An 18,878-nucleotide genomic window follows, 5' to 3' on the forward strand; every position below is an offset into this window, starting at 1 on the left:
GGAGTGGAGGGTGAGCGAGGCAGGGAAGCCTTACCTCGGCACTCCTCAGGGCGTGTGGGAGCCGGAGCTGCATCCGCAGAACGAGCCGGCGCTCTGAGTCAGCCCCAGGGAAAACCCAAAAAATCCTTCAAGGCGCAGCCTCGGGGGAAGGGGCGTCCCGGGGCTCCGGCAGGGTTTGGCTGAGCCCATCCCCTGCTGGGTGCGGGATCTCAGGGGATGAGCGGTTCCCTGCCGGTCCCGGAGAAGCGGAATGCAAATCCTGAATCTGCGCTCCTGCTGGTCCCCAGCTCATCGCAGGATGCAGAATTCCCAGCGCTGGGAATTCTCCAGGGATGTTCCAGCGCTCTCTCCTCCCCCAGTCCCTCTGCTGCTCCCAAACCCGGCTCTGCACAGCTCCTTCCTCCTGTCGGTTGAAGAGTTAAACCTCAAAAAAACAGTGTTAACCTCATTTAGACACTGCAACCACAGGAAACCCCGCACTGCTCCCGCCTCTGCTCGCGGGAGGAAACGCCGGGGAGCAGAACTGGCCCCCCCGGGGAAGGCAGAGCCGCCCTCGGCCTGCGAGCCCTGCCCGGGCTTGGCTGTTCCGAGGGGATCTGGGGGAGTGAGAACGGGAGAATGCGGCACCGCGGGGCTCTGTAATGTAGGTAATGTATGTAATGTATGTAACGTGTATAATGTAAGTAATGTATATAATGTGTGTAACGTATACAATGTGTATAATGTATGTGCCGTGTATAATGTGTATAATGTATATAATGTATATATTGTATATAATGTGCATAATGTGCATAATGTGTATAATGTATATAATGTATATAATGTGTATAATGTGTATAATGTATATAATGTATATATTGCATATAATGTGCATAATGTATATAATGCATATAACGTATATAATGTATATAATGTGTATAATGTGTATAATGTGTATAATGTGTATAATGTATATATTGTATATAATGTGTATAATGTATATAATGTATATATTGTATATAATGTGTATAATGTGTATAATGTATATATTGTATATAATGTGTATAATGTGTATAATGTGTATAATTTATATAATGTATATATTGTATATAATGTGTATAATGTGTGTAATGTGTATATTGTGTATATTGTATATAATGTATATATTGTATATAATGTATATATTGTATATAATGTATATAATGTGTATAATGTATATAATGTATATATTGCATATAATGTATATAATGTATATAATGTATATAACGTGTATAATGTGTATAGTGTATATAATGTATATATTGTATATAATGTGTATAATGTGTATAATGTGTGTAATGTGTATATTGTGTATATTGTATATAACGTATATAATGTATATATTGTATATAATGTGTATAATGTGTATAATGTGTATAATGTATATAATGTGTATAATGTGTACAATGTGTATAATGTGTATAATGTTCGGTTGTAGGAACATCTGGGTTTGTGTGTTACCCACACCCCGAGCAGGACCGGGCAGGTTTTAGTGGGAATTTCAGCTCTGGGATGTTCTGGGAGTGTTTAACGCTCACAGCTGGGGCTGCACATCTGGAGCCAGCTCATCTCACCTGCGGCCAGGCTGGCACCGAGGACAAGCACACCTGGGCCCAGGTGACACCTCTGGAGCTGGCACAGAGCGGTGGAAGGTGGAGCCTGGCCAGGGCAGGGGGCAGAGCCCTGGGAGCTGCTGGTTCCTGCGTTTCCCAGGCCCCTGATGTTCTGCTGCCATGTCACTGGGGGTCCCTGTCACTGGGGCGTCCCTGTCACTGGGTGTCCTTATCAATCACTGGTGTGTCCTTATCAATTATTGGTGTGTCCCTGTCACTGATATGTCCCTGTCACTGGGGTGTCCTTATCAATCTCTGGTGTGTCCCTGTCACTGGGGCGTCCCTGTCACTGGGGTGTCCCTGTCACTGGGGTGTCCTTATCAATCACTGGTGTGTCCTTATCAATTACTGGTGTGTCCCTGTCACTGGGGTGTCCCAATCACTGGTGTGTCCCAATCACTGGTGTGTCCTTATCAATTATTGGTGTGTCCCTGTCACTGGGGTGTCCTTATCAATCACTGGTGTGTCCTTATCAATCACTGGTGTGTCCTTATCAATTACTGGTGTGTCCCTGTCACTGGGGTGTCCTTACCAATCACTGGTGTGTCCTTATCAATCACTGGTGTGTCCTTATCAATTACTGGTGTGTCCCTGTCACTGGGGTGTCCTTACCAATCACTGGTGTGTCCTTATCAATCACTGGTGTGTCCTTATCAATTATTGGTGTGTCCTTATCAATTATTGGTGTGTCCCTGTCACTGGGGTGTCCTTATCACTGGGGTGTCCTTATCTCCTCCTGAGCACCCAGAGCTGCAGGGCAGCACAGCCGGGGCTCACACCAGGCTCTTCTCCTCTCATCCCTCTTTCCCACGCTCAGGAATCTCAGTTGCTGTCGCCTTCCTCTGAGGCAGCTGCACCGCTGGCCTTCCCACCCCACCCCACCGTGTTTTTGGGGTTCTCTGTGGTTTGTTCAGACGTTCCTTAGAGCTGAGGGCAGGCTTGGGTTGGGTTTTGGGGAGAAAACTCCAAAAAACAGCCCAGCAGCTTCCCCCAGCACAGTCCCGGGGTGCAGGGCTGCCCAGCAGCAGTCGGGTTTTGGGGGCACCATTCCCTGAGCCTGGGGCTGAGCTCGGCTTTCCACAGCCTGGGATCTCCTTGGGGCTTCCTCTGCCCTGCCCGGCGCCTGTGCCAGCCCCTCACTGTCACTGCCACTGTCACTGTCACTGTCACTGTCACTGTCACTGTCACTGCCACTGTCACTGCCTCTGTCACTGTGACTGTGACTGTCACTGTCACTGTCACTGTCACTGTCACTGCCTCTGTCACTCACTGTCACTGCCACTGCCACTGCCACTGTCACTGTCACTGGAACTGTCACTGTCACTGCCACTGTCACTGTCACTGGAACTGTGACTGTTACTGTGACTGTGACTGTGACTGTGACTGTCACTGTCACTGTCACTGCCACTGTCACTGTCACGGGAACTGTCACTGTCACTGTCACTGCCTCTGTCACTGCCTCTGTCACTGTCACTGTCACTGTCACTGTCACTGCCTCTGTCACTGCCACTGTCACTGTCACTGTCACTGTCACTGCCACTGTCACTGTCACTGTCACTGTCACTGCTTCTGTCACTGTCACTGTCACTGCCACTCACTGTCACTGCCACTGCCACTGTCACTGTCACTGCCTCTGTCACTGTCACTGTCACTGCCTCTGTCACTGCCACTGTCACTGTCACTGTCACTGCCACTGTCACTGTCACTGTCACTCACTGTCATTGTCTCTTGCCACTGTCACTATCTCTGCCACTGCTTCTACCACTGTCTCTGTCACTGCCACTGTCTCTGCTACTGCCACTGTCTCTGTCACTGTCTGCTTCTGTCACTGCCACTGCGACTGTCACTGGCCACTGCCTCTGTCTCTGTCACTCTCACTGCCACTGTCATTGTCACTGGTCACTGCCACTGCCACTGTCACTGTCACTGTCTCTGTCACTCACTCTCACTCTCACTGTCACTGTCTCTATCATTGTCACTGTCTCTGCCTCTATGACTGTCACTATCACTCTGTCACTGTCTCTGCCACTGTGTCTGTCACTGCTACTGTCACTCTCTGTCACTGTCTCTGGCTCTCTCACTGCCACTATTTCTGTCACTCCCACTGTCACTGTCACTGTCTCTGTTACTGTCTCTGTCACTGTCACTGATTCTGTCACTGCCTCTGTCTCTGTCACTCTCACTGTTACTCCCACTGTCACTGCCACTGTCACTGCCTCTGTCACTGTTACGCCACTGCCTGTCACTGTCACTGTCACTGTCACTGTCACTGTCACTGCTCCATCCGTGCCCCCTCACTGTCCCCGTGCCCCTCGCTGTCCCCTCACTGTCCCCGTGTCCCCTCATTGTCCCTGTTCCCCTCACTGTCCCCGTTCCCCTCACTGTCCCCGTGCCCCCTCGCTGTCCCCGTTCCCCTCACTGTCCCCGTGGTCCCCTCGCTGTCCCCGTGCCCCCTCACTGTCCCCGTGCCCCTCACTGTCCCCTCACTGTCCCCGTGTCCCCTCGCTGTCCCCGTGTCCCCTCACTGTCCCCGTGCCCCTCACTGTCCCCTCACTGTCCCCGTGCCCCTCTCTGGCCCCTCGCTGTCCCCGTTCCCCTCACTGTCCCCGTGTCCCCTCACTGTCCCCGTGCCCCTCACTGTGCCCATCCCCTGCCCCTCCCAGGTCCCGTCTCCCCTCCCCGGGCTGTCACACGAGGTGAGGGTGACAGCAGATCAATGTGACCTTTGTTATCTCTGCCGGGCACGCCGGGATCCCTCAGCAGGACGGAAGGAACGGTCGGGACAAACCCAGCTCTGCTGCCACCCCTGGGACACGGCACTGGCACAGGCTCGTCCCCTTCTCCTGCTGCCGCCCCGATATTTGATCCTAAAATCTGTGGAGAGGGTTCCGGGGGACAGGGACGTGCCGGAGGGACTGGGAGCAGCGCTGCTCCATTTCCCGGGGCAGGAAATGTCCCCCAGTGCCAGCTCGGCTGGGGCTCGGAGCAGGAACAAGGAAGGTGATGCCAATGTCAGAGAAGGCTTGACTGTGATTTTTGGCCGGGGTAAAAGGACACCTGAGATATGGGGAAGTTGCTCCCGGATTTTAAAGTCGGTTTGTCCTTCCTGTGAGCCGTGCCAGGGAACAGCCCCGCGCTCCTTCCCTGCGAGCAGGGACGTGAATCTGCGGGAAAAGGAAAGTTTGGGCAGAGTTTGCCTTTCCCTGAGAGGGGGCAGCGCCAGGCAAGCCGGGGCGAGCAGCAGCTCCTGCCCACGGGGCCACCATCCCCAGCTCCGTCTGCAGGCCCTGGCTGTGCCCAGGCAGGTCCTGGCAGCGAGAAAATCGGGAATAATGCTCCTCAAAAGGGGCTGGAAACACAGCCACGGGCAGTGAATGCTCCCTCCTCCCTTTGGGACTGACCCCAAATCAACCCTGGAGGGATTTGAAAGCCGTGTGGATGGGCAGGGGACAGGGGCGGCCTGGCAGTGCTGGAATGGTTGGACTGGACGGTCTTCGAGGGCTTTTCCAGCCGAAATGATCCGAGTTTTTATGGAATCGCGGCTATTCCCAAGCCGAGGCCGCTCCCGTGCCCACCCTGCATCCCTCCCACGCCACCTGGGGCAGCTCTGTCCCTGTCCCCGTGTCCTGTCCCCGTGTCCTGTCCCTGTCCCCGTGTCCTGTCCCTGTCCCCGTGTCCCTTGGGACACTTTGTGCAGTGGGGACAGAGCTGTGGCCACGTGGAGCTGACGGGTGCCCAAATTCCCAGCGGTGCCTCGAGCTGTGCGGGTCACTCCTGGTCCCCCAGCCCCGTCTGCTCTGCCCCGCAGGGCGGAGGCGGTTTTGTTTTGGGATTTTTCCACTTGGCAGAGCACAGCCCGGAGGGGAAGATTAAATCTGTGAAAGGGAAGGGCTGGTGCCAAAATCCTGCGTGCGGGGTCACCCCAGGGCAACACCCGGCGGGCTGCGGAGCCCCCGGGGCCACCGTGCAGGGACGGGGGTCAGCACGGCTCCGACCCCCCAGTTCTGCTGCCTTGGGTCTGAACCCCCAGTTCTGCTGCCTTGGGTCTGGGTGTCACCCCAGTTCTGCTGCCATGGGTCTGGGTGTCACCCCAGTTCTGCTGCCATGGGTCTGAACCCCCTGTTCTGCTGCCATGGGTCTGACCCCTGTTCTGCTGCCATGGGTCTGGGTCTGACCCCCAGTTCTGCTGTGGGAAGGGATCCCCGTCCCCCTGCCCACACAGGGGACACGTGTTCCATCACCCTACTCCACTATCCCACCCCATTTACTCCTTTACCCTATCCCATGCCATGCCATCCCATTATCCCATCCCATCCCATCACCCCATTCCAATATCGCACCCCATTATCCCATTACCCCATCCTACTATCCCACTATCCCATGCCATTATCCCATCCCACCATCCCATTACCCTATCCCATCCCACCATCCCATTACCCTATCCCATTCCATCTACCCCATTACCCCATCCCATATCCCATTACCCCATTCCAATATCGCACCCCATTATCCCACTACCCCATCCCACTATCCCTCCCACTATCCCGTGCCATTATCCCATCCCATTATCCCATTACCCTATCCCACTCCATCTACCCCTTTACCCCATCCCATATCCCATCACCCCATTCCAATATCGCACCCCATTATCCCACTACCCCATCCCACCATCCCATTACCTTATCCCACTCCATCTACCCCTTTAACCCATCCCATATCCCATTACCCCATTCCAATATCGCACCCCATTATCCCACTACCCCATCCCACCATCCCATTACCCTATCCCACTCCATCTACCCCTTTACCCCATCCCATTATCCCATCACCCCACCACCCCACTCCCGTTCCCGCTCCCTCCCGGCTCTGTCCCGCCCCGTTCCCGTTCCCGTTCCCGTTCCTGTCCCGCCCCGCTCCGTTCCCTCCCGTTCCCGTTCCCGGTCCCGCCCCGTTCCCGTTCCCTGTCCCGCCCCGTTCCCGTTCCCGGTCCCGCCCCGCCGTGTCCGGTCCCGCCCCAGCCATGTCGGCCCCGCGCAGACGCCCCGCGGCCGCAGCCGGGGGGGGCCCCGAGGGGGCGGCCGAGGGGGGAGCCCCCGCCGGAGCCCCCGCGCCCGGCGATGCGGAGCGGGGCATGGCGGCCCCGCCGCTCTGCCTGCGCCTGCTGGCCGCCGCCTTCTACGGCCTCAGCTCCTTCCTCATCGTCGTCGTCAACAAGAGCGTCCTCACCACCTACGGGTACGGCCGGAACCCCCCGGCACCGGGAATCCACCCCCGGCACCGGGAATCCACCCCCGGGATCGGGATAACCCCCCCGGGATCGGGAATCCATCCCCGGGATCGAGAGTCCAACCCCGGGATCGGGAATCCACCCCCGGGATCGGGATAACCGCCCTGGGATCGGGGTAAACCCCCCCGGCATCGGGAATCCATCCCCGGGATCGAGAGTCCATCCCCGGGATCGGAAATCCATCCCCGGGATCGGAAACCCATCCCCGGGATCGAGAGTCCAACCCCGGGATCGGGGTACCCCCCCCGGCATCGGGAATCCATCCCTGAGATCGGGAATTGCACCCCGGGATCGGGGTAACCGCCCTGGGATCGGGGTAACCCCTCCGGGATCGGGAATCCATCCCTGGGATCGAGAATCCCACCCTGAAATCGGGAATGCACCCTGGGATCGGGAATCCCGCCCCCCCCCCCCCCCCCCCCCAAGGATCGGGAATCTCATCCCGGGATCGGGAATCCCCCCAGAGCATCGGGAATCCCACCCTGGGTTCGGAGTAACCCCCCCAGGATCGGGAATCCCCCCAGGATGGGCGTGGGGAGCCCCCCGTGGGATGGGGATCGGGACCCGCCACTCACTGCCCGTCCTTGGGGTCGGGTACCCCCCTGTGTCACCCCCACCTTGTCACACCCCCCGTGTCACCCCCCCTGTGTCACCCCCCCGTGCACCCCCTGGTTTGGGGCTGCCCCCCCCCACCCATCCTTTCTCCCGGTGTCCCTCGCTGTCCCCCAGTGTCCCCCAGTGTCCCCCGCTGTCCCCATGTCCCTGTGGCCTCCGCCCCCCCCATATAATTTATGTCCCCCCCCAATTCGTGCTCTGCTCCGCAGGTTCCCGTCCTCGCTGTGCGTGGGGCTGGGCCAGGTGAGTGGGACCCCCCTGTGTGTCCCCCCGTGTTTTGGGGGCCCTGGGGTGGCCCTGGGGTGGCCCTGGGGTGGCCCTGGGGTGACCCTGGGGTGACCCTGGGGTGGCCCTGGGGTGGCCCTGGGGTGACCCTGCTCTCTTGCAGACCGTGGCCACCGTGGCCGTGCTCTGGGCGGGGAAGGCGCTGCGGGTGGTCAAGTTCCCTGACCTGGACAGAAACATCCCCCGGCGGGTGAGACCCTGCCCGGCACCCAGATCCCCTCCTGGGGCACCCAAATCCCTTCCTGGGGCACCCAAATCCCTTCCTGGGGCACCCAAATCCCCTTCCCGGCACCCAGATCCCCTTCCCGGCACCCAAATCCTATCCTCGGGGATCCAAACCCGTTCTTCAGGCACCCAGATTCACTCCTTGGGCACCCAAATTCCTTCCAAATCACCCACATTCCCTCCCAATCACCCAAATTCCCTCCTCGGGCACCCAAATCCCCTTTCCCAGCACCCAGCTACCGTCCCCGGTGTCCCTGCCCCATTCCCGTGTCCCTGCCCCATTCCCGGTGCCCCATTCCCGTGTCCCATTCCCGGCTCTATCCTTGCCCCATTCCCAGCTCTGTCCCTGCCCCATTCCCGGTGTCCCATTTCCGGCTCTATCCCTGTCCCATTCCCGGCTCTGTCCCTGCCCCATTCCCGGCTCTGTCCCTGCCCCATTCCCGCTCTGTCCCTGCCCCATTCCCGGCTCTATCCCTGCCCCATTCCCGTGTCCCTGCCCCATTCCCGGCTCTCTATCCCTGCCCCATTCCCGGTGTCCCATTCCCGGCTCTGTCCCTGCCCCATTCCCAGTGCCCCATTCCCCGCTCTATCCCTGTCCCATTCCCGGCTCTATCCCTGCCCCATTCCCGGTGTCCCATTCCCGTGTCCCTGCCCCGTTCCCGGCTCCGCGGCCGCTCCAGCCCCGTGTGCGTGTGCAGCTCTCTGCCCATAATCCCCGTCTATATTTATCCCCGGGGGAGCTCTCACCGCCTTCCCTCTCCCTCTCCTTTCCAGACATTTCCTCTACCTCTGCTGTATTTCGGCAACCAGATCACGGGACTGTTCAGCACCAAGAAACTGAAGTAGGGACGGGTTTTCCTGCGGGAGCTCCGGGGGTTTCCAGGATTGCTGATGGCAGGAGCCCGGGGCCCTTCCTCCCTTCCCTCCCTCCTTCCCTTCCTCCTTTTCCTCCCCTGCCCACCGGGCTGTGCCACGTGCTGTTCCCAAATTCCCCCCGAGGGCAGGGAGGGACACGGGGGAGGGTCTGGGGGTGTTACAGGGACTGCCTGCCCCTCTTCTTCCATGTCATGCTGGGTTTTTAACTCCCATTTTCCATTTTTTCCCTCCTGTTTTCCGCTTTCCCCTATTTTCCATTTTCCCCCCAATTTTCCATATTCCCCCTATTTTCCATTTCCCCCATTTTCCCACTTCCCCCCTATTTTCCCCCTTTTTTCCACTTTGCCCTATTTTCTGTTTTTCCCCTATTTTCTATATCCCCACACTTTCCATTTCCCCTCTACTTTCCATTCCCCCCCCTATTTTCCATTTCCCCCAGTTTTCCATTTCCCCCATTTTTCCACTTTTCCCTATTTTCCATTTTTCCCTCCTATTTTCCATTTCCCCCCACTTTCCATGTCCCCCTATTTTCCATGTCCCCCTATTTTCCATTTCCCCCACTTTTCCACTTCCCCCTGTTTTCCATTTTTCCCACAATTTTCCATTCCCCCCTCTTTTCCATTTCCCCCCTCTTTTCCATTCCTCCCTCTTTTCCATTCCCCCGTTTTCCATTCCCCCCAATTTTCCATCCCCCTATTTCCCCCCTCCTGCACGGGGTGTCCCTGGGCTCTCAGTGCTGATCCCATAAGGGAATTCCAGTCCAGCCCTGGGTTTCAGAGCCCATTTCCCTGCTCCTTTTGGGCCCCTTGGCTCCTTTGGGCCCCTTGGCTCCTTTGGGGTGTGGGAGGGGCCCCCAGTGACCCCAGTGACCCCAGTGACCCCCCTGTGACCCCCTGTGACCCCTGTGACCCCAGTGACCCCTGTCCCTCTCCCCAGCCTGCCCATGTTCACGGTGCTGCGCAGGTTCTCCATCCTCTTCACCATGTTTGCCGAGGGGTTCCTGCTCAAGTGAGTTCTGCTGCTGCCAGGGCTGGGGGTTGGCTCCAGGAGGGGCTGCAGGAGCTGCTGGTCCCAAATCCCTTCCTGAGTGTGGGTGGGGCACAGGGGTGTGCTGCCCTGCCTCCACTTGGGGCAGTTTGGGGGGTGCAGGTGCTGTGTGCCCCAATTCCTACAGAAACCCCAAAACAATCCCAGAGTGCCCAGAGCCCCTTCCCAGGCTGGGAGGTTCAGGGTGCTGTGTGTCCCAATTCCTACAGAAACCCCAAATCACTCCTAGAATGCCCAGAGCCCCTTCCCAGGCTGGGAGGTTCAGGGTGCTGTGTGTCCCAATTCCTACAGAGACCCCAAATCACTCCTAGAATGCCCAGAGCCCCTTCCCAGGCTGGGAGGTTCAGGGTGCTGTGTGTCCCAATTCCTGCAGGGACCCCCAAACCTGTCCCAGAGTGCCCAGAGCCCCTTCCCAGGGCTGGGAGGTGCAGGGTGCTGTGTGCCCCAATTCCTGCAGGGACCCCAAACCTGTCCCAGAGCCCCTTCCCAGGCTGGGAGGTGCAGGTGCTGTGTGCCCCAATTCCTACAGAAACCCCAAATGGAGCTGGGACAGAGGGATGTGCTGCTCTGCCTCCATGTGCAGATTTTGGGAGTTTCTTGTGCCAGCCCCAATTCCTGCAGGGACCCCAAACCTGTCCCAGAGCCCCTTCCCAGGGCTGGGAGGTGCAGGTGCTGTGTGCCCCAATTCCTGCAGGGACCCCAAAACACTCCCAGAGCCCCTTCCAGGGCTGGCAGCTGCTCCCTGCAGAGCTCAGCTCTCCATCAACTCCCAGCTCCTCCAGGCTGAGTTCTTTATCTTCTGAAAAATCAGAGATAATTGTCTGGCAATGTCTTTACACGCAGCTGGCTTGGTTTGGGGTTGGTTTGGGGTTTTTTTTTCCCCCTTTCCTCAGGAAGAAAAGCTTCTCCCTGCTCCAGAGCCCTGGGAGTGTTGCCAAGGGCTGAGCAGGGCTCTCTGCCTGTTCTGCAGGAAGAAGTTTTCCTGGAGCATCCAGATGACAGTATTTGCCATGATCTTTGGTGCATTTGTGGCTGCCAGGTGAGCTCTCCCCATTCCCTCACCTCCAGAGGATCCATGCTGTATCCCAAGAATAAAGAAATTAAACTCTGATTTTTTTTTTCCCCTTGCTCAGACACGCTCTCTAGTAGGAAACAATATTTTCCTGTCCCAAATCCCAACCCCTCCTCCCACCATTAACTTTTCCTGGCAGCTTGCTGCCTCCCAGAAGGTGGAAGGAATATTCCAAGCCCTGCTGAGCCCAGGGCTGTAACTCCTTTTTCCCTTCCAGTGCTGACTTGGCATTTGACCTGGAGGGATACATTTTCATCCTCATTAACGATGCCTTAACAGCTGCAAACGGTGCCTACGTGAAACAGAAGCTGGATTCAAAGGTGGGCTGGGCTGTGGCTTCCTGTGGGATCTTGGGATTTTGGGTTTGGATTCTGTGGGAGCAAAGGGGGGAGGCTCAACCATCCCATTCCTAAAATCTGCCCAGAGCTGGAGAGGGATTTGGGATAAGAGGGGGAGGGAGAGGGAGCAGGGAATGGAAATTGGAAATTTCAGATTTCCATTGGAAACTTCAGATTTCCATTGGAATTTCAAATTTCCATTGGAAATTTCAGGTTTGATTTCCATTGGAAATTTCAATTCCAGTTTTCAAATTGGGGAAGAGGAGATGTGAGTGGGATTTTGGAAAGGAGGGTGGGGAGGGGCTGGGGTGGAATTCCCAAATTTGCTGTGGATCCCTGAAGTGCCCCAGGCCAGGTTGGATCATCCTGGGACAGTGGGAGGATGAGCTCTAAGGTCTCTCCCAAACCCAGCTGGAATTCCGAGATAAATCAGAATTCCCACCCTGAAGCTGCTCTGTGGGGAGAATCCCAACCTAAACCCAGCTGGAATTCCACAATAAATCAGAATTCCCACCCTGCATCTTCTCTGGGGTGAGGAATCCCAGCCCAGACCTGTCTGGAATTCCAAGATAAATCAGAATCCCACCCTGCACCTGCTCTCTGGTGAGGAATCCCAACCCAAGCCCCTCCAGGATAACTCAGAATTCCCCAGGACCCCCAGGTTCCCCCCAGCTGCTGTTTCCATTCCAGGAGCTGGGCAGGTATGGGCTGCTGTACTACAACGCTCTGCTGATGATCCTGCCCACCCTGGGCATTGCCTGCATCACTGGGGATGCTCAGAAGGTAGGAGAGCCCCAAATCCGGATTTTGGGGCACAGCCACGGGTGAGGAGGAGGAGGAGGAGGAGGAGGAAGAGCTGCTGCCCCAAACCAGCTGCAGTTGGAGCTGGTTCAACCCAGAGCTCCTCACTGAGGCGTTTTTGTGGTGCCTGGGGGTGGGGAAGTGCAGAGAGAGAAAACCCAAATATTATTTAAGGCAGCAGAGTCATTCTGGAATCAATGGGTTTCTTCAAAAATTTTTTTTTCTCTCCTTTCCCTCCTGCTGGGGCTGTTTGGTTGAGTTGCTTTGTGGGTTCAGTTTGCTTGTCCTTGAGATGTGAAGTAATAATTATAGTATTTTAATAATAAAATAATAATAGTAATAAATAATAAAATAATAATAAAATAAAATAAAATAAAATAATAATATTAATAGTAATAGCAATATAGTAATAGTAACATATTAATAGTAATATAGTAATAGTAATAATAATAATAATAATAATATACAGGGTCCTGTATACATGAAATTATTCTTTATTATTACTACTATTATGATTATTTACCTGTGGTCCTGTATACGTGAAATATTATTATTATTATTATTATTATTATTATTATTATTATTATTATTATTATTATTATTATTATTATTATTATTATTGTTATATTGTTAACCTGTGGTCCTGTGTATGTGAATTATTATTATTATTATTATTGTTATTGTTTTGTTATTGTTATTATTATTATTATTAACCTGTGGTCCTCTATACGTGAAATAATATTAATATTAACATTAATATTAACATTAATATTAATATTAATAACAATAATTCTTCTTGTTCTTCTTTTTCTTCTTCTTTTAATACTACTAATAACAAATTAATAATAATAGTAGCAGTATCAATAATCTTTGTTGTTGCTGTTGCACTCACTGATGTGCAGCCGGCTCTCAATTCCTTTTTTTGGAATTTTTTTGGAATTTGGGAGTTGAGGTAAATCCCCTCCCCCCGGGGCTGTCCCTGCTCGGTGCTAATTAGGAGTTAATGAGCTGCCGTGGGTGGGGGAGGGGCGGCTCCCGCTGGATTTGGGATCAAAGTTCCCATTGAGGAGCAGGAGCAGGAAAAGGGCTCAGAGCAGCCTCTGTTCCTGCTGCAGGCAGAAATGGGAATTGAAATGTTTTTATAAATCAGCTTTGCCCTGAATCGGCTCCTTCTGTGCTGCACAAAGCTGGGCTGTGAGCAGGGGCATCCCTGGGGAGGGCTGGAGTTCCTGGGAATATCCCAGGTGCCAATTCCTGCAGGATTCCTGGCTGCAATTCCTGGGGAAGTGTCCCAGGTGCCACATCCTGCCCAGGATTCCTGGCTGGAATTCCTGGGGAAGTGTCCCAGGTGTCACATCCTGGCTGGAATTCCTGGCTGGAATTCCTTGGGAACATCCCAGGTGCCAATTCCTGGCTGGAATTCCTGGCTGGAATTCCTGGGGAATCATCCCAGGTGTCACACCCTGCAGGATTCCTGGCTGGAATTCCTTGGGAACATCCCAGGTGTCACACCCTGGCTGGAATTCCATGGGAATCATCCCAGGTGTCACATCCTGCAGGATTCCTTGGGAATCATCCCAGGTGCCAATTCCTGCAGGATTCCTGGCTGGAATTCCTGGGGAATCATCCCAGGTGCCACATCCTGCCCAGGATTCCTGGCTGGAATTCCTTGGGAATATCCCAGGTGTCACATCCTGCTGGATTCCATGGGAATCATCCCAGGTGTCACATCCTGCAGGATTCCTGGCTGGAATTCCATGGGAACATCCCAGGTGCCTCATCCTGCAGGATTCCTGGCTGGAATTCCCTGTTCCCGAGGGAAGTGCTCCTGTCCCCCTGCACTGCTGAGCTCCCAGCTGGGTTTGGGGTCTGCAGGGGTGGGAGTGTCCCTGTGTGTCCCTGAGTGTCCCTGGGTGTCCTTTTATGTCCCCTGTGTGTCTCTGAGTGTCCCTGGGTGTCCTGTGTGTATCCTTGGGTGTCCCTGGGTGTCCTTTTGTGTCCTTTTGTGTCCCTGTGTGTCTTTCGATGTCCCTGAGTGTCCCTGTCTGTCCCTGTGTGTCCCTTTCTGTCCCTGTGTGTCCCTGTTTGTCCCTGTCTGTCCCTGGATGTCCTTGGTGTCCCTGTTTGTCCCCTGAGTGTCCCTGTGTGTCCCTGCCTGTCCCCTGCCTGTCCCTGTGTGTCCCTGTTTGTCCCCTGCCTGTCCCTGTGTGTCCCTGGCTGCTCCTTGGCTCCTGCTGAGATCCCTGATCTCTCCTCCAGTCCCTGCAGGATTTTGGCCCCTCTGGGCTCTCCCCTGTGGGTCCAGCACTCCACACGTTCCCAAACCCCCCAGAAAATCCTTTTCCTGGAGTGCTGAGGTCAGCAGCACTCAGGAGCTGCCTGGGGCTGAGCTGTTTGTGTGGGTCTGGGTGGGTTCCTCAGGGATCCAGCTCTGGAGAGCAGCCAGTGGGATCTGCCTCCCCTGCCTGCTCTGCCTTGGGAGAATCATCCCCAAAATTCTGAGCTGGGTGCTGAGCCAGCCTTGGGCTGCCATTCCAGGCTTGGAATTGGGTTGTTTTTCCCTCCTGGGGGTTTCTGGGGATTCTCTGAAGCTGCTGTTCCCTGCAGGCAGTGGAGTTCCAGGGCTGGGCTGACACCTTCTTCCTGCTGCAGTTCCTCCTGTCCTGTGTGATGGGGTAAGGCCTGGGCTGCTGGGAGTCTCCCATTCCACAAACTGGGAATTCTGATTGTTCAAATCCATCCCAAACCCTCAGTCCTGGCAGGGACTTGGCAGAAGGAGTGGGATGGGGGAAGGTGGGAATGGGTCTGGAATCCTGGAATGCTTTGGGCTGGGCTTGGCCAGGAGGAGGCTGAGCTGGTTCCCAGGTTTCCCTGATTTTGGCTCCTCTCCCCAGGTTTATCCTGATGTATTCCACAGTTCTTTGCACTCAGTACAACTCTGCTCTTACAACTACAATAGTTGGCTGTATTAAGGTGAGTGGCATTCCCAAAAAAATCCCTCTTTATCCCTTGGGAATTGCATTACAGCCCCCAGGTTCCACCCCCTGCATTTCTTTTTCCATAATTTCCCCTTTCCCATAAATTTCTTTTTTCCATAAAATTCTTTTTCCATAAATTTATTTTTTTCCATAAGTTCTTTTTTCCATAAATTCTTTTTTCCACAGATTTCTTTTTTCCAGATTTCTTTTTTCCACAAATTTCTTTTTTCCATAAATTTTTTTCCATAAATTCCTTTTTCCATACATTCCCTTTTCCATAAATTTTTTTCCATAAATTTTTTTCCATAAATTTTTTTCCATAATTTTTTTCCATAATTTTTTTCCATAAATTTTTTTCCATAAATTTTTTTCCATAAATTTTTTTTCCATAAATTTTTTTCCATAATTTCTTTCCATATTTTATTCCATAATTTTTTTCCATAATTTTTTTTCCCATAATTTTTTTCCATAAATTCCGTTTTTTCATAAATTCCCCTTTTCCATAAATTACCCTTTCCCATAAATCCCCTTTTCCATAAATCCCCTTTTCCACACATTCCTGGGTCTCAGGTTATTTTGTTCTTCCCATCTTGTTCCTTTGCAGAATATTTTAATAACCTATATTGGGATGTTTTTTGGAGGAGATTATATTTTTACATGGATGAACTTCATTGGTCTAAATATCAGGTAAGAGCAGTGGTTTTATTTATGATTTGTAAGTGAAAACTGGGGTGAAACTCAAATGATTTAATGGATTTTTCCCCCCCCAAAAAAAAAAAAAATACAACCATGGAATTGGGGTTTTGTGGGATGCTCCCAAATTTGGTTTGTTTTAAAACCAGGAGTATTTCAGCAGGAAAACTGAGTTTTCCTTGAGTTGCCAAGCAGAATTTTTGGGGATTATTTCACCTGCTATTTCTTATTATTCATCTTTTGGCAAAATATTTCCGGGCTGTGCTGGGGGAGCCTCTCCTGCCCTTCAGCAGGATCCCTTTGGGGGTGGAACAGACCAGCAGGAGGCTGGGAGCTGCTCTGGGAGGAGTTAAATTAAAATTCCAGGGGAAATGTGGGGATTTCCCAGCGGATCCTTGTGCTCCTGGCTGAGCTCCTGCCAGTGTCCCTGTGTCTCTTGCAGCATTGCTGGGAGCCTGGTGTACTCCTACATCACCTTCACCGAGGAGCAGCTGAGCAAGGAGCCCGAGGCTGGCAGCAAGATGGACATTAAAGGGAAGAGCTCGGTGTGAGCAGGGAGAGGCTTCTCTGGAACCAACCTCTTCCTGCTCCTTTGATCAGGGCAGGAGTGGGGGGGCTCTGCAGGAGCCCCTGGGGATGCTCTTGATTTGCACAGCTGAGATTGCTGCCTTCCCAAATCCTGGGGGGGCCCTGCAGCCTGCACGGGGAAGGATCAGCCTGATTGGGTCTGATTGGGAGCAATTCACGGGTTTCTAATCGAGCTGGGGGTTGGCACTGGAGAGGGCACAGGGCTGGAGTTCTGGGCACAGGGCTGGAGTTCTGGGCACAGGGCTGGAGTTTTGGGCACAGGGATGGAATTCTGGGCACAGGGCTGGAGTTCTGGGCACAGGGCTGGAGTTTTGGGCACAGGGCTGGAGTTCTGGGCACAGGGCTGGAGTTCTGGGCACAGGGATGGAGTTCTGCCCCCTGGGCTGGAGTTCTGCCCCCTGGGCTGGAGTTCTGCCCCCAGGGATGGAGTTTTGGGCACAGGGCTGGAGTTTTGGGCACAGGGATGGAGTTTTGGGCACAGGGATGGAGTTCTGGGCACAGGGATGGAATTCTGCCCCCTGGGATGGAGTTCTGCCCCAGGGATGGAGTTCTGGGCACAGGGCTGGAGTTCTGGGCACAGGGATGGAGTTCTGCCCCAGGGATGTTCCAGGTTGGAGTTCTGCCCCCAGGGATGGAGTTCTGGGCACAGGGATGGAGTTCTGCCCCCAGGGATGTGCCAGGGATGGAGTTAGTTCTGCCCTCAGGGATGGAGTTAGTTCTGCCCCCAGGGATGGAGTTAGTTCTCCTCCCAGGGATGTTCCAGGTTGGAGTTCTGCCCCCAGGGCTGTTCCTGGGCTGTTCTGGCTGGATTTGCCCCCAGGGCTGTTCTGGCTGGATTTGCCCCCAGGGCTGTTCTGGCTGGATTTGCCCCCAGGGCTGTTCTGGCTGGATTTGCCCCCAGGGCTGTTCCTGGCTGGATTTGCCCCCAGGGCTGTTCTGACTGGATTTGCCCCCAGGGCTGTTCTGGCTGGATTTGCCCCTGGGCTGTTCCTGGCTGGATTTGCCCCCAGGGCTGTGCTGCTCCAAGCCCATCCTGCTCCCCCTGCAAGGACAGGAACACCCTGGGAGCTGCTCAGAACCTCCTGGATGAATGTTCAGTGCTCTCTGCATTTCAGTTTTAACTTTCCCTGTTTGTTTGCTGTTTGTTTGGCCCATTAACCCACTTTCCAAGCTCACCTTGCCTTCCCCCCTGTGGAATTCCCAGCAGGAATTTTCCCCAGGGTGTTCCTGGCACTGCACATCCAGGGACCCTGCCCAGGCTGCAGCTCCCTCCCCCTGCAAGGCACAGGGACTGAAATCTTCTTTTTTTGGCAAGCACAGGGCCCCACAATTCTTGTTTTCCATGGAATGAGTCACCCTGGCTTTGTGACCCACTAAAAGAATGGGAATTGTAACACACTGGGCATTATCCAGTGATTTTTTTTTAAAGGTTGTCCTACCCAGCATTTCTTTCCAGGTCTCCTTGGCTTCTCTTTCAGTTTAAAAAGAATTTATTTTTAAGCTTTTAGTAAAATAATGTATTTAGAGATTTTTTTGTACCCTAACAGCTTCTCTAGACACTGACACTGGGTTTTTTTAGGAGATATTTTCTTGAACTGGAACTGCTGTTGGGCAAAGCTGCATTTGTTGGAGTTTATTGGAAATTTTTGGATGGGAAAGAGATTTTCTGTCAGGGTGCAGCTCCAGCCTGTGTGTGGGGAAGCTGCTGCCTGCTCCTGGAGCAATCCCAGAGCCACAATTCCCTTTTTTTGTGGGATTTTGTGGTGCCAGGGGCAGCTGGGGTGTCCTGGAGCAGCCCCTCAGCTCCTTCCCCCTCTGAGCACAGTAAAAAAGAAATCCCTGATTATTTTATCTCCCAAAATTCCAGTAAAACCTTGGCTGTGTCCCAAGGGGGCTGTGCAAAGCCTCCCAGTCCCTCCACTGGTTCCTGTACTGGTTCTATCCAGCAGCTCCTGCCTCTTGCTGCAGCATTCCCAAATAATTCCCATTTTTCCCACTTGTGCCCTGACTCTGCCCTGCTGAGTTCACAGCCAGGAGGTTGATTTTTGTCAGAGGGTTTTTTTTAAAAAATAATTTTCTGTTTGTTTTTGAATCTACTGGTTAGATTTGGAGTCCTAACAAGGATTTTTAAAGGATCCTGCACACTGGGAAAGCCAAGAATTCCTCTAACAGTATTTTCTATGCTATTAATTGACTAAAAAAAAAAAAAAAAGTTTTCTATAGAGAATCTATTTACAAAATGAGCATTTTAGTGATGAAAATCTGAATGTATGGCAGGCTGTGGATGTGAGGAATGAGAGCAGAAAGGATTTATGTGCCTCTGTATTTTTGTATTTGCTTCCAATAAACCAATGAACCAAAGCTGCTCCTGCCTCAAATCAGGGATTTAGGGGCCAGCAGGGTGAGGGGAGGGGATTCTGCTTTTCCAGCTTTGATTCTTCC

General features: G+C 53.5%; 1 protein-coding gene and 1 long non-coding RNA gene across 5 annotated transcripts in view; one reads left to right on the forward strand and one right to left on the reverse strand.

Moving 5' to 3' along the window:
- Positions 1 to 16,507, reverse strand: part of LOC130256475 (uncharacterized) — a 114,393-nt gene extending 97,886 nt beyond the window's left edge. For both annotated transcript variants that reach the window (XR_008841122.1, XR_008841123.1), the window contains exon 1: positions 16,423 to 16,507. This is a non-coding gene — a long non-coding RNA (uncharacterized LOC130256475). The remainder of the gene's footprint in view (positions 1 to 16,422) is intronic.
- SLC35D1 (solute carrier family 35 member D1) lies at positions 6,621 to 18,797 on the forward strand. 3 transcript variants are annotated; one of them, XM_056498143.1, is made up of 13 exons: positions 6,621 to 6,866; positions 7,743 to 7,776; positions 7,922 to 8,008; positions 8,818 to 8,885; positions 9,856 to 9,927; positions 10,937 to 11,005; positions 11,256 to 11,358; positions 12,067 to 12,159; positions 14,785 to 14,852; positions 15,072 to 15,150; positions 15,760 to 15,842; positions 16,291 to 17,109; positions 17,149 to 18,797. In XM_056498143.1, exons 1-12 carry the CDS (start codon positions 6,652 to 6,654, stop codon positions 16,397 to 16,399), a joined length of 1,080 nt encoding a protein of 359 aa, XP_056354118.1. In that variant the 5' UTR covers positions 6,621 to 6,651; the 3' UTR covers positions 16,400 to 17,109; positions 17,149 to 18,797. The 3 variants fall into 3 exon arrangements, with proteins under 3 accessions (XP_056354118.1, XP_056354120.1, XP_056354119.1); XM_056498145.1 differs by having other exon boundaries at positions 17,173 to 18,797; XM_056498144.1 differs by having other exon boundaries at positions 16,291 to 17,072; positions 17,173 to 18,797.
- Positions 18,798 to 18,878: the final 81 nt, after the last annotated feature.

The sequence above is a fragment of the Oenanthe melanoleuca genome, chromosome 8 (genome assembly GCF_029582105.1).
Source record: "Oenanthe melanoleuca isolate GR-GAL-2019-014 chromosome 8, OMel1.0, whole genome shotgun sequence".
Taxonomy (NCBI): domain Eukaryota; kingdom Metazoa; phylum Chordata; class Aves; order Passeriformes; family Muscicapidae; genus Oenanthe; species Oenanthe melanoleuca.